The following is a 13,922-nucleotide window of genomic DNA, read 5'->3' on the forward strand; positions in this document are numbered from 1 at the left end:
GAAGGAACAGAGCCCAGAGCCCGGTCCCTCGGACACTGGGGCCCCGCTCTGCACAGCTGTTCCCAGCGGACGTGACAAAGCAGGGTGAGGCCTCAACAGCTTCATCCCGCTGACCCGTGAGAGGCATCAGCACAGCCCACGGTTCCGGGCATCCCTGCGGGTGCTGACACTGAGCCTGATGACAGAGTCTTCTGGCAAAGTAATTTTGGGTGCCCACCCACGCCTGGCCAGGAAGGCTCTGACAGCCAGAGGGGCCTGCAGGACAGCTGTGCTGGCAAGAGATGTCACCCCTCCAGTTCTCCAGGGCCTCCCCTTGAGGTTGGTGGGGGCCTAAAAGGGGAGCAAGAAGTGGGGTGACTGCTCTTGGGGGCAGGGGTACGACTGGACCTCTAGCTCCTGAACCATTCTTTTACAAGAGCAGCTACTTCTGAACCACCGGCAGCTCTCGGTCCACACTGCCAAAGCCCTTTAAAAGTACTCAGAGAGAAAAACAAGACCCATCTGCAATCATTCCAGGATTTGGGAAGATTAAGGGGTTTTATTTCCCATCTCCAGGGGAGAACAAAAAATATCTGAGCAAGGAAAGAAAAATCCTGACTCTGAAAGGCCCGGGTGCAGAGTAGACGCTTGTGACAGGCACTGGGCAAACTGTCTCTGCGAAGCTTGATCCTCACAGACACTGCGGCCTGGCGGAGAACAGGAGCGGGCAGAGGCAAGACCAGATCAGCAGGGAAGGCTTCCTACAAGGTGGAGGCCAAGTGGTTGATCCCAGGCAGAGTTATGGAAGTGTGCCTGGCAAAGGCCTGGACAGGAAGATGTGAGGAACCACTGAGTAGGACAGGCAGGAGGGGAGAAGCTGGACTGGGAAGCCAGGGTGGGTAAGACAGGGCCTGGTCAGCTTTGACAAGACCTTTGGACTCCATCCTGTCTGCAGGGCAAAGCTACCGAAGCAGACGGGGGATGAGACCAGATGTATTCTCCAGAGAGACTCCTCTGGCTGCTGGCTGGAGCAGCTGGGTTGGAAATGGGGAAGCCTGAGGGAGTTGGGAGAGGACACAGCAGTCCAGCAGGAGAGGGTGGTGGCCAGGAAGGGGGTGGGATAGGCCAGGGGGCCACCCAAGACATACAGCGGCGACAGGGTTGCCTGGACTTGAAGAGGACTGACGACATGCCCTGGGCAAAGTGGGGTGGCTGGTAGGGGAAGGAGGGGCTCCCTGTCTCTGAGCAGCCGGAGCGAGGCAGGTGGTTTCCGCCAAGATCAGAAGCAGGGGCAGCTGCAGAAGGAAGCACCACAGTCCACCAGAAAGACACGCACGTGACTTCAGTCATTGTCTAACCAAAGGGTCGAGCAACCACAGAGAAAGGTCAGCACCAGTGTGCAGAGCTCGTCACCACGCGCTGCCCGGGGGAACGCCTCGGCCGCTGGATCAGCTGCCGAAGTCAGGGCCGCTGGCTTCCCCTTCTGCCTGAAGGGCAGTGAGGCAAAGTCGCCTTCCTGAAGCCAGCGTCAAGGTGCTGGCCCGAGAGCCTGGAGCCTCTGGCCCCAGCCCAGGGGGGATTCAAATTTTCGTTTCATGTGAAACCTGACTTCTGGAAGGCAGACGACCAGGGTGCAATCCCCTGCAAAAGCAGAACCCGCAGTGAAAGGCCACACATTGAAATGCTAACATGCAACACTGTCTTCTCGGCCATTTTCATTTCCCTCTTAAAATTATGTTTTGGAAGTTTCGTCTGTGAAGCTATAGTCATTTTACAAGAAGAACAAAAAGATCATTTTTTAAACAATGTTTGGAGATGAAACAAAAAACAGAAAGCAGGGCTCCAAACACTTGGACTTGCTGTTTCCCTCCTAGCACTGCTAGGAAGACGCAGCCAGTGTCATCGGGAGCTCTTGAGGGCTACATTTCTTGTTGTTGTTCTTTAGTTTGTTTTTTGTAATTTAAAAAGTTTATATTGGCCCCAAATATCCTTCCACCCACATTTTTTTCTTTGCACTCTTTCGGGTGCTAGCTCCAGGATACTCAGAACAAGGGGTGTTCAATGCACTAGGGGAGAGGCCGAGGGAGAACCTGGCAGGGGGCAACCGACGTTTGGAGCCCAGGAAAGAACTTCTGTAAACAGAGTCTGGGCAAAGACCATTAAAAGTGTTGTCTTAGTGTCTCTTTATGGGGCAGAACGCTGTCGTGCTCGGGCTGCTGCGGGCCGGCAGGCCTCTTGTGCCAGGTTGAGGTCCCCATGGCTGCATAAACCAGCTTGTTTTTCCCCTGTTTTCGGAGATAGACCTTAAAACAGACAGAAAGCCCTTCTCATGCCTGGAGCTGCAGTACACCGGTCTGGCACGCGGGCCACAGCACTCACCAGATGGACCGTCCCCAGCATATCACCGGTTAATGGTGTCTGCAGATCCAAGCCCAGAGCAGAACATTCCAGAGGAAGCAGAGGAGCGGAGAGGCCATGGGACGTGCTGTTTGAATTTGGTTAAATGCATCTGGCCTTCAAAAAGACAGTGTAGGCACTCTAGCCTCCCAGCCTGGGGATGGAATGTCACTGTGGCCGAGGATGCTCCTCGGAACATGGACTACAGTGGCCAACACAAGGGGCCAGTGCATGCACGTGCCAGACAGGACACCTTCAACATCAGGTGGGTGCAGGGCTCATGGGCGAGGACTTTATTTTCAAAGTAGTTTAGAGAAAGAATCAGCCCACAGGGAGCAGGCCATGGGTAGGAGAAGTTGTGGGGGGGGGTACCAGAGGCTGGATGAGGACAACGGGCTGGATCCTGACTGTCCACAGCTGGACTCACTCCCCTGGGGAAGCCCTCAATGAGAAGAGCAAATAAATATCTGTCAAATGGGGGGAAAAAATATCACATTTATGAAGAATTTTAATAATGTGGGAAAGAATTTTTGAAATTATATTAAGAAAAAAGGTAAACAAAGTCACAGGTATGTGCACGGGTGGGGAGGCAACTAGAAAGAACAGCATGGATATGTTGATACTGGCTACTGCTGATGGTAAAGCTATGGATGGCATTTCTGTATGTTTTTGAGCAAAATAATTTACCAGTTACTCTGACCTGAATGGAGCACACCCATAAAACACACCCATAAAACAGAAGACTGAGAACGTGTCATGCGATGTGGTTTAGTGAGCAGCTCAACCTCCACAGCCTCCACAGCCCCTTGAGGAAGCAGCCAGCCTGAGCCTGCAGCGGGCACCTTCCCCGGGGACAGGAGGCAGGGGCCTGCCTGCAGAGCTGGTGGGATCCTCTCCGGCCCCTTGAACTTGAACTCCACAGACAAAGCAAGAGGGTCGGTACTGAGGATTGACTGTGTCCTCCCCAAAAGATGTGTTGGCTCTAAGCCTGATACCTAGGAATGTGATCTTATTTGTTAGTAGAGTCTTCACAGGGCAATCAGGTGAAGATGAGGTCACTACAGTGGCCCTAGTCCGAGGCTCCTGGGGTCCTTATAAAAGGGGAAGAAAAGAAGCCCAGCAGGCACAAGCCCGCTCAGGACCATACCAGCCTCCCAGCGGAACAGCCTTTGAGAACCACCATTGCAGATGGCCTGGGACTCCATGTCCCTCCCAGGGCTGCATTCTAAGGGTCTCCAAACAAGAAAGCCATCACGAGGCCCGCCACGCACCTTGCACGCACTCAAGCTGGTGCTGAGCACCAACGACCCAGCCGTGGCCTGCAAGGGGGTGCTGATATCACAGGGGAGGAGACACTAACGGCCGGAAAACAGTGGGCAGATAAGCCAGGCCGCCCTTTCCCTCCTGAGAGCTACAGCTGCGAACAGGTCACCTGATGGTCTAAATCCGCCACATCTAAATTTATCTTGCCCTCCAAGGGCGAGCAGATGCTGTGCCTCATCAGAGCGCAGTAAGTGGCAGAACGACAGTCGTGACGCGCCCTTATCACCCCAAGGACAGGAATGACGTCCACAAAAGACTTGGTTTCCCTGACAATGAAATCAAGAGTTCACGTGCCAGCCTGGCAGACTTCAAGGGGCCAGGCCGTGTGGGCCTGGGGTGGGACCTGTCCCGGCAGCCCAATGCCTTCCCAGACCCTGGTGTGTGCTGGCAGCCAGGGGACCCACAGCCCGTGAGGCGCAGGAGGCAGTCAGGGAGGCTGTTTGCAGCCTGTCACCTGTAGGGGGAGGGTGCCCCAGGCCACAGGGGAAAAGGAAGAAAACACTCATCAAGCCCCAGGCAGGAGACCACTGTAGGCCAGACAGAGAGCAGAGCCTGAGTGGCCCAGGGGGAGACCCCAAGGACAGGGTGCAGACACAGTCTGAGCTAATCCCAGGCCTTGGCTTTCACCCCGCCCCCCAACCCCAGCAGAAAGATACCACCTGCTGAAGGCTAAGGGCTGGTTCCTTCCTGCTAGGTCTCCACAGAACCAGCAGGAGCCCCTCAGTCACATCCTGCAGCACCTGCAAAGATGGCGAGGCTCTCACCTGCCACTCAGAGCCTGCACTCACCAGGGGACACAAAATTAACAAGGAAAGGTGAAAAGGCCTCACCGCCCCGCTGCCGCACTGGAGAATCAAGCAAAGGACCAGACTTCATTCACTCCGCTTTCAATGATGCAAATAATATATTCATATCCCTTGACAGATAAAGCTAATGTTCCCCATGACCTCCACGCTTTCCCAGGGTAGCTTCTCTTAGGACTCTGGGGTGCCAACTTCCAAATCACCCATATGTTCTTGCAAGGACCCTCACCAGGGCAGGAGTCTCAGTTGACATTATAGGAGTCCCTGGGCCTGCCATGGAGCTGAGGGAAGGAATCTGGGTGGGTGTCCAGGAAGTGGAGGTTGGGGCTCAAGGACAGGTCCCTGGGGACTCAACCCACGTGATGTCATCGGCACACAAACAGCTGGCCCTATTCATCCTTAGCAGTCAATTCAGCTGACTTGGGAAACAGAAGTCCTCCAAAGGGCCTTCTGGCTCTGTCCTCAAACCCCCAAAACTATGATGATGACCACGATATCCATAGCATGTGCTGGGCACTCTGCAGCCCAGCCCTCAAGGCTTCTACCAGGCTGCTGTTAGTGTCCCCATTTAATAAACAAACTGCAACCCAGAGAAATTAAGCAACTTGCCCAATATCACACAGCTGGGAGCAACAGAATCCCCATCTGACCTGAATGCCGACAACAAAGATGCTTCCACGAGCACGAGCTGCCTCCGTGGCCGAGAGCCACAGTGCCGGCACAGAGCAGGCTCAGTCGTAGGCGGACTTCTTGTTTAAAGCACGAGCAATGCTGAATCAAGTACTGGGCTAGTTCAAGGCGGGCGTCACACTACTATAGTGTTTGGGTTTGTTTTTTTAATTTTAGATTCTACATTTTCTTCTAGGAATGCCCCGCAGCCTAGAACTTCTGCTCCTGGGAAGAGTTAAGGCTTTGGCAAGAGGCTCTCCCACAAGACAAATGAGATCTCCCCTAAAATCCACCCCATCCCATCGGCCGTGAGGGGACAGGGCATCGTGGCAGCTACTTTCTGTGAACAGCCTCCTCATAAATGTCAGTCCCACCAGGGGGTGGGAGGGGGCTTGATTTATTATATAGCTTTTGGACAGTTCCTACAGAAATATTGCCAAACAGTGGAATAATCAACTCTTTCACTCGAGCCCCCTTATACTTTTTTTTTCCCTAATGAAAGAATAAAGGATGCAATGAGCCTAAGCTAAATAAATAAAAATGCCACACTTTCCCCCAACAGAACTTTCTGCGTCACTGAGAAATATTTGCAGACCTCAACAATCTTTTATCTTCACAATGACGTTACAGCCTTCCAAGTTTTGGACTTTCTGAGAATGTCTTTGATTTGGGTCTGCTAATGATCTTATGTGAACAATTAGCTTATTAACTAATATCATTATTTGGTGTTTCATGGAGCAAACACTAGCGAAGCCCTTCCTCCTCTCACTGTCCTGTCTGGCCTCTATCAGGACTGTGTAAAATCAGTTATTCACGTCTGGGTCACACTGGAAGCAGGCACGTATGTCAAGGAATCTGTTTGAATCAATGCCAATCACAATTCTGGTTTCTAGTCGGTAAAGAAGAAAGGAAACATCTATTCAGCCACATTATCCATCTACCCACCCACCCACCCATTTATTTATCCACCCACCCATCTATCCATCCATCTACCCACCCACTCATCCGTCTACCCAACCATCTGTCCATCTGTCCATCCGCCCATTCATCCACTCAATGTACCAGCAATGGAAATTCCAAGAGGGACAGGAAGTTCTCCCTGTCCCCAGGGAGCTCAAACAAAGAACTGCCCGGGAAGGCTGAAAGTGAAGCCACTTCCTCCAGGATGTTCCTGGGGTGTGGAGACCCCTGGTCCTGTTCTCCGGATCAGCAACCTTTCCTTCATCACAGAAATTTCTTAATTTGCTATCACCTCTTTCTTTTGGTCGTTCTCCCAGAAAAAGTCATGCTGAGCCTTGGGGGAAGGTTGGAGGCAAGAATCAGGTTTTTCTTCCCACTGAGTAGATATAATAACTGTTCAATAAGCACTTGTTGAGCAAACCAATGAATGTGCAAATACTTATAAGATCAAATAAAGAGAGAAAGGGACAGAACATCTATCCCTTTGGTGCCTAATAGTTTCTCTGCTTTGAGTAGTGGCTGCGGATCGATGTCCAAAACGTATATGAGTCAGCAGGAATCTGGAGAGCGGAAAACTAGCTCAGGACTAGGAATCTGGACAGTGCCAGGCAGGTCATGATGGAGTCTGTTTACTCAGGTCTGAAATGGGTGGTTGGACAAGACACTCTCCAGTTCAAGATGAGGATTCTGAGAAAAACCTAGCATCACTGTGAGATGACTCAAGATGAGGCCCCAGAGGGAACCAGCCCGGGCCAGCAGCCCAGTGAGGAGGTAGGGAATATGTCAGGTCTTGGACTGTGCTAAGTTTCCTCATCTCTCTACAAAAGACCTGGAAGGGGCTACTCCAGCAGATGCTTTCCATGGTGCCTCCTGAGTCTACACTTTTATGACTTCAAGTTTGAACCATGGGCTACAGACTACATTCGGGTATAGCAGGTATTTCACCCCATCATGTTTTCATTCACACCGTGAGTCCCTATTACAGACCAGGTGCCATTCTAGCAGTGAGTGGGCAAGACACAGTCACCACTGTCACGGGACATGAGTACCCTGGGAGAGACTGAAAAGTCACACGTCAACAACTCACTAAGAGATGATCTTTGGTGGAATCACAAGCGCAAAGCACTGATGAACTGCACTATGTGAAAGAGAGCCATGAGGGGGAGAGCTCCCTTCTAGAGGCTTCTCCATGCAGGAGATAGCAGAGCTGAGCCTTCAAGGGTCTTGGGAATAAGTGTGGGCAGGAGCACTGCAGGCGGCGGGAACAGCAGCTGCATGCGTGCCAGGCTGGAGACAAGGACAGGAGGGCGATGGTGCAGCGTGCGAGCGGAGGAGGAGGGAAGCTGCCAGCTAAGGTGGGGGCCGGTCACGGAGATACGTCCATGGACAGCGTTTAGGGGGTCCAAAGACTAGCATAGAGAAAAATGACCTCTCTTTTCACCAGCCTCTAACTGAAAACAAGCGCTCGCTCCCATCATGAACGTGGGCAAGAAGAGCCCACAGTCAGGTGAGCAGTGCCGGGCACTCGCCGACGACAGAGACCACAGTCCTTTCCTGGACCGCTGCCGCAGACCTGCGAGTCGCACTTAGTCTGGACAACGCCCTTCCCTCTGCCCTCCGCCAACACCGCCCCACGCCACCCTCAGCCCAGTGGGGCCGGTCACCTTAAGTGGAAGCCTGCCCGGGGCATCTTCCCAAAGAGCTTCAGAAAGTGAGCTCATGGGTCCACAAGAAAAATAAATGTGGCATTTGCCACTGTTTAGTTTGTGTATTGGTCTAGAAAAGAAATGGGATTTTTATTTAAGAGAGCCGTCCAGCAGGACCCCAGCAGAGGTTGGGCAAACACCAGGGCGACGGACTGTAAACAGGCGGGAAGCCGGTCCTGGGGCCCGTCGCCACGAGCTGCAGCCCCTCGGTTTATGGCGGCCTTCCTGTTTCCCCAGGCCGCCCTGCACACTGCACTCACACACAGAGTCTTTTCAATGCCCTCTAGGAGAACAGAAGAATTCATTTTCACACGCCAGCACGCACGTTTCTCACACCCTCCCAGGGGAGCGGGGCCTGCCAAGAGGCCCGTTCATGGACCTAGGGGGACAGGCGGGGATGGGCCCTTAGGGTGGGGTCTATGGACAGAAATGCTCGGAAGCGAATCCTAAGCTCCTGGGTCCTCCCAGTCAAAAGCGAAGAGAGTGGGGCCAGCTCAGCTGCAAAGTGAGAGGCGTTCGGGGTGCTTCTGGGGCAGTGCTGGGGATCCTCACAGAGAGAGGGGCATCTGGGCGTCCAGGCTAGAAGGAGGGGCGGGGGACACCAAGTCCTCCAAAGCATGTGAGTCAGAGAGAAGTGGAGAGCGAGGCCACTGGGTCTTTGAATGTGGGACCAGGCGAGGCAAGACAGCCAAGGTGAGGCACCCGGCTCGTGGGCCACGGCACTGGCGTGGCTGTCCACGGTGCCTGCTGTGCCCACTGTGCCAACACCTTCCCAGCTGAGCTCAGCTGCCCCTTTCCCAAGCCTTTGGCCAGAGAGAAAGGACTTTTCTTTGAGGAGGGTCTTTTTGTCCATTAGGACTTGGGGTCATGAGTATTCACGGCATCTTCATGTCAATGAACGAAGATGGGGGCCCACAGTTCCTCCCTGGAATCACTTCACCGCATTAATTGATTTGAATGTGACTCCCCCTACAGATGGCGGTGGTTATCAGGCCCCTTCCCCGCAACCCCTCGAGACAGGAAGGCTTACCGATGGTCCTTCGGAGGTCTTCACACTGGCTAATGTGTGGGAACTTCAGGATTTCCTTCCACTTCTTGCTTTTGCCTTTGCGCTTCCCTCCGCCCCCTGCAGAGATGGGGAAAAACATGTCGGGCTGATGCTGGTGCTGCCCCAGGCTCCAGAGCCGGGTCCCACCCCAGTGAGTCTGTCCACCAGCTCCCGGGGCTGTGAGACAGCCAGGGGGAGGGCGGGAGACTTGAGGTCAAGTCAGTGACGCACCCTAAACCCCACCAGACATACGTACTCCCTCCCGGCTGGCATCAAGCCTGTGTGTTCTCCCTGTGTGGTGGGCTGGGCTGGGCTGCCCCCTCCCAGCTGCAGCAGTGGGAGTCGCCTCGGCCTCCCCACACCAGGCCCTGTTCTTCCTGGACATCTCCCAGTGCTGCTCAGCCTGCTGCAAGCCGGCTATCTGCACCCCTACTAGACCATAAGCTCCAACCACAGGAGCCGGGCCTGCTGGACTTAGTAGTCCCTGCAGACCTGGAACCCTCCAGCGGTCCACAGCGAGTGAACTGCGGCCCCCTGGTCGCCTCACTTCATCTTCATTTCTGTGGCAAGTCCCCTTCCCCAAGCAGAGGCTCCTGCTCGCTCGTCACAGGCCCCAGGGTCTCAGAGGACGTTTCTCAAGCTGGATGGCCCCCTGAAGCGCCCCGCCCACCTCCCGTCCTCTGCAGTGTACACACGTGGTGAGCATGCACACACTAGGGACACACACACACACACACACACACACACACACACACAATGAACCCGACGTGCCACGAACACGCACCCAATGGACGCCCACACGAAACAGGCACGCACACGTGGTGAGTGTGCACCTGTGCTGAGCGCATCTGGGTAGTGAACGTGTGAACATGCAGAGGGGCGCATGGGCCCGGCACATGTCTGTTCCCCAGTGCACAGACATTGGGATGCTCTGGAAGGCTCTGCCCTAGGTGTCCCCAGGCTCACCAGCCTTCAGGGCTTGGGCCTCAGGCACCTATGTGGCGTGGCCAGAATCCCCAAAGCAGACATGCTGTCACCCACCCTCGGCCCCCGTAGTGGTCCTGAGACAGCACCTGTCGGTCGCTCACCAAAGGTCTCTTAGCCCAATAGGCTCCTCAGTGACTGGGGATTTGAGGACATTTTACTCTCCTTCATGTGCTCAATCCCCCCAAGGCCCTGCAAAGTCTGGGGCCCAGTAAAAGAGACGCGGGGTCTCGGAGGAGCCTTGGCACCCCAGGTTGGTCCCTGCTCCAGGAGGGTAAGCAATCCTTCGGATGGGGTCAGGCCAGGCCCCACCTGGGGCTCCTAAGGAGCTAGTCTCCATGCTGCCCTCTGCCAAGATGAGGTTGCCTTCCTGATCAGCCAGTGAGTCAGCTTGGGAGGAGGGGTCGGGGCCCACCCTGAGAGCAAAGAAGTGGGAGGGGGCTGCTGGGGGAGAGCCGGAAGGATCCACCTCTCCACTGTGCACATCTCGTCTTCAATCCCGCCAGCCTGCCCTGACCCACGACTCCACAAGGCATCACAGCGGAACGAGCGTGTACGGGACACGTGCTGTGACTTGGCCCCGTTTGAATGATGTCCTGTTTAATCCTTAGAATGACTCGGAGGGAGACATCCCTGGGCCCACATCACAGTTGATGAAACAGACATCTGATCTTGCGTAAGTCTCCAGCCCGCGCCCCGGCTGACTCCACATTAGCTCTTTGCTCCAGCTGGGGCCGACACTCAAGCGCACACACACACACACACACACACATACATGCACACACACACATGCATGCACTGCAGAGCCCAGAGCGCTCTGCAGGCCCTGCCCCGGGTCAACCCCTTCCTGTGCACTCTTCTACAGTCCTTACTGGAACTCTACCAGAAAGAACTCCTACTGTTCCTACTTGATAGAAAAAGAAACTGAGGCAGGGGGAGGAAAGCAGCAAATTGCCTACAGCCCCACAGGGCCCTACAGCTAGTGAATGGCAGAGCCAAGCGAGGCACCCACTCTCCTGTCTGTAAACCTCATTGGGGTGCGCTGAAAGCCAGGGAAATCTCCGGGATGGAAGGGAAAGCTGGTGTCAGGCCTCGGAAGGGATCCAAACGGGGGGAGCAGCCCAAACGGGGAGCTCCATGCAAAGACGCCACCCCAGAGCCGAGGCCTACAGAGTTGATCTGCTTGACACACGTACTGGGGTTTGCTTGCTCAGTGAATATTCAGGCATTAGGAGATTGCACATGCAAATCCAGATTTCAGATTTCTCTCCCGGAACCAGGCGTACACAGGCAAGAATCATCCACAGCTGCTGGCAACTCCCCATGGACAGGCGATGTGGCCGCCACTCAGGTGGCCTGTCGGGCCCTGCATGGGCTAGCACGCGCATGCCCAGAGAAGGGCCTCCTCTCGATGAATCAGTCTAAGACCTTCGGTGGCAAAGTCAGCGGCTCCCATCTCAGCCACTCACCAGCCACCAGGCCTCAAAGGGTCACAGGACTCTTGAGAACACCTCCCCTCCCACTGTGGTTTCCCACATCTGCCAGCGGTGGGGGGAGTGTGTATATAAAATTGTAGATAACACAAACTGACCATTTTAGCCATTTCTCGGTCTACAGCCCAGTGGCATTCAGTACATTCACACTGGCGTGCAGCCATCCACTCCAGAACACCTCGCCAACGCCGTCCCCGCTAAGAATAACTCCCCACCTCCCCCTCCCCTCCACCCCTGGCAGCCACCATTCACGCCTGTGTCTATGAATTCGATTTCATATAAATAAAACCGCTTAGTATGTGTCCTCTGTGATTGGCTTATTTCACTTTAGTTAGCAGGAGGTCTTCAAGGTCCACTCATGTCATAGCAGGTGTCAGATTTCACTCCATTTTTAAGACTGAATAATATTCCACCGTGAGGACAGGCCACGCTTTGTATATCCATCCATGTGCTGATGGGCACTTTTTGGTTATTGTGATACTGGTCTATGGGTATCTCAGTCCCTGCTTGAAATTCTTTTGGGTTAATGTCTTGGAGCAGAATTGCTGGGTCAGACAGTAATTGTGTGTTCGCCTTCTGAGGAAGCCATGATGCCCTCTTAACAATACAGACTCCATATGCTCAAAGAAATAAGTCAGAAGAAGACGAATACCAGATGGTTACATAAATGTGGACTATAGAGAAACAAAACAAAGGAACCGATAATATTACACCAAACAAATGCCAGAGATCTGACTGAGGAATGGAAGCTACCAGAGGGGGTCGATGGGGGTGAGAGACACAGGGCGGAGGGGAACCAGCAGGCTCTGGTGGAAGGTTGTGAGGGTTCAGTGGTGGGTGTAGTGTGGTAGCATACATTTGAAGAGGTGTGAACATACACCTCTCTGAATCCTATACAGCCTTGTAAACCAAAGTCACCTCAATAAAAATTAGTACAAAGAAAACCACAATTCATATTCCAGGTTGCACCCCATCAGACTACACTCCACTCTAGGGTTGAAACTAGGGAATGTGGCTTCTCAAGAGTTTTCTCCAGGTGATTCTCAGGTAGCCCGACTAAGAAAAGCAGGCTTCTACTTCACATGTGCACACACATTCTATACATTAATTTGTCCATTAAGAAAATGAACAGAGATTCATCGTTCACGCAGCCAAGATGTGCTGAGCATCACTGGCTGAGCACGCAGGTGCTGGGGGCATGGGGACGGGCAAGATGTGGAGGGGAGGCTTGCCAGAGGACATCTAGAGATATTTGGGGTGGGGGGTGCTACCTGCATCTAGCAGATAGTGAGGCACAAAGCACAGGGAAGCCCCCGCCACCGAAAACGAGCTGATCCCAGATGTCAAAAGTGCTGCTTCATCCCAAGACCTTTTGACCAGCTCTTGGGAGCACAGCGAGCTTTGGAGAGACTTGTTCGTAACAGAATAACTGTGGAAAGGTGGATAATTAGAGGGCATGACACTGAAGTTGGGGCCGAAAAGTGGAGGTGGAGGGAGGAGGGTACCATGTGGTCAACCACAGGTTTGCTGGCCCCTGTCTGGGGTTTCTTTGCTCTCTGTGACTCTTTCTTTGCCACCTGCAGATGCTCAAATAGTGCTTGCCTAGAAGATGGAAGTCTTCCCGTCTGGGGAGAGACGGGCCCTGGATTCATCCGCCTCTCCCCCAAGGCTCCTCAAACACCCTGCCTGGCTCTTCTGCCTGCTGAAGCCTGCTCCATCTTAATTAATGTCCCAGCCCTGACACCTCTTCCAGAGCTGCCCTGGAGGGGCAGGCCCTCTCCTCTGGGCCACAAGCCTCTCTCAGCTCAGCCTAGACCAGCTCAAGTGCTTCCAGAGGGTGGAGCAGTGAACACTGGGCCTGGTGAGCTGCAAGCTCTCATTAAGTTGTGTTGACTGACTGGGTATAGGAATGTTTAAAGGAAATAAATGACAACCTCCCCCCAACCTCTGGACAGTGAACTATTATAAAAATTTCTGCCTCCCTTCCCCCTACCTAGGAGGTGAGAGAGCAAAGGCATCTTCAGAGACTTAGAGTATGAACAGGCTCCATCCTGTAGCACATGCAGGAATTCTGCTGCTCCGCAGGTAGAGCCAGTCTTTTCACACCCACTGATGACCCAGGAGGCAGATAAAGAAGATTTGCTTAGGGGCACCCATTCTGTGCACGTCTGCAGGGCATTCTTTAGAAAGGAAGAGATTAATTCCTGCATTGTCTTCCTCTAGCATAGGCTTATCTTTAGGTCAGACACCCCAGAACTAGAAGACCTTCCTATGAGGAATAATTACATTCTGAATGTCAATGACTCACTGTTCTTACCTATACAAATTAAATTCAAATTCAAGTTTACTGGAATAGCACTCAGAGGAAAAATCTGCCCAACCGCTTTTGGGTTTAAATCCTCACTTGGCTCATCCAATATACTCTATCATTGAGACTTTATTTCCAGTTAACAGGACCTGGCACTGAAATGAAGCTTGTGATGCTTGGGCCTCATGGAGTGATACTAGCCCATTTCACAGATGAGAAACCTGAGGCTCAAGGAGCAGGATTAAGAGGCCA

General features: G+C 53.4%; 1 protein-coding gene across 2 annotated transcripts in view; it reads right to left on the reverse strand.

Annotated features, from left to right (window-relative positions):
* GRK5 (G protein-coupled receptor kinase 5) overlaps positions 1 to 13,922 on the reverse strand; it is a 174,120-nt gene that overhangs the window by 79,193 nt on the left and 81,005 nt on the right. For both annotated transcript variants that reach the window (XR_005122381.2, XM_037495590.2), the window contains exon 2: positions 8,868 to 8,963. Coding sequence is in view for 1 of the 2 variants with exons in the window: in XM_037495590.2 (XP_037351487.2) it covers positions 8,868 to 8,963 (96 nt within the window). In the remaining variant the exon portion in view is untranslated. The remainder of the gene's footprint in view (positions 1 to 8,867; positions 8,964 to 13,922) is intronic.

The sequence above is a fragment of the Talpa occidentalis genome, unplaced genomic scaffold, assembly GCF_014898055.3.
Source record: "Talpa occidentalis isolate TD23 unplaced genomic scaffold, MPIMG_talOcc4v2.1 talOcc4.8, whole genome shotgun sequence".
In the NCBI taxonomy this organism is placed as follows: Eukaryota; Metazoa; Chordata; class Mammalia; order Eulipotyphla; family Talpidae; genus Talpa; species Talpa occidentalis.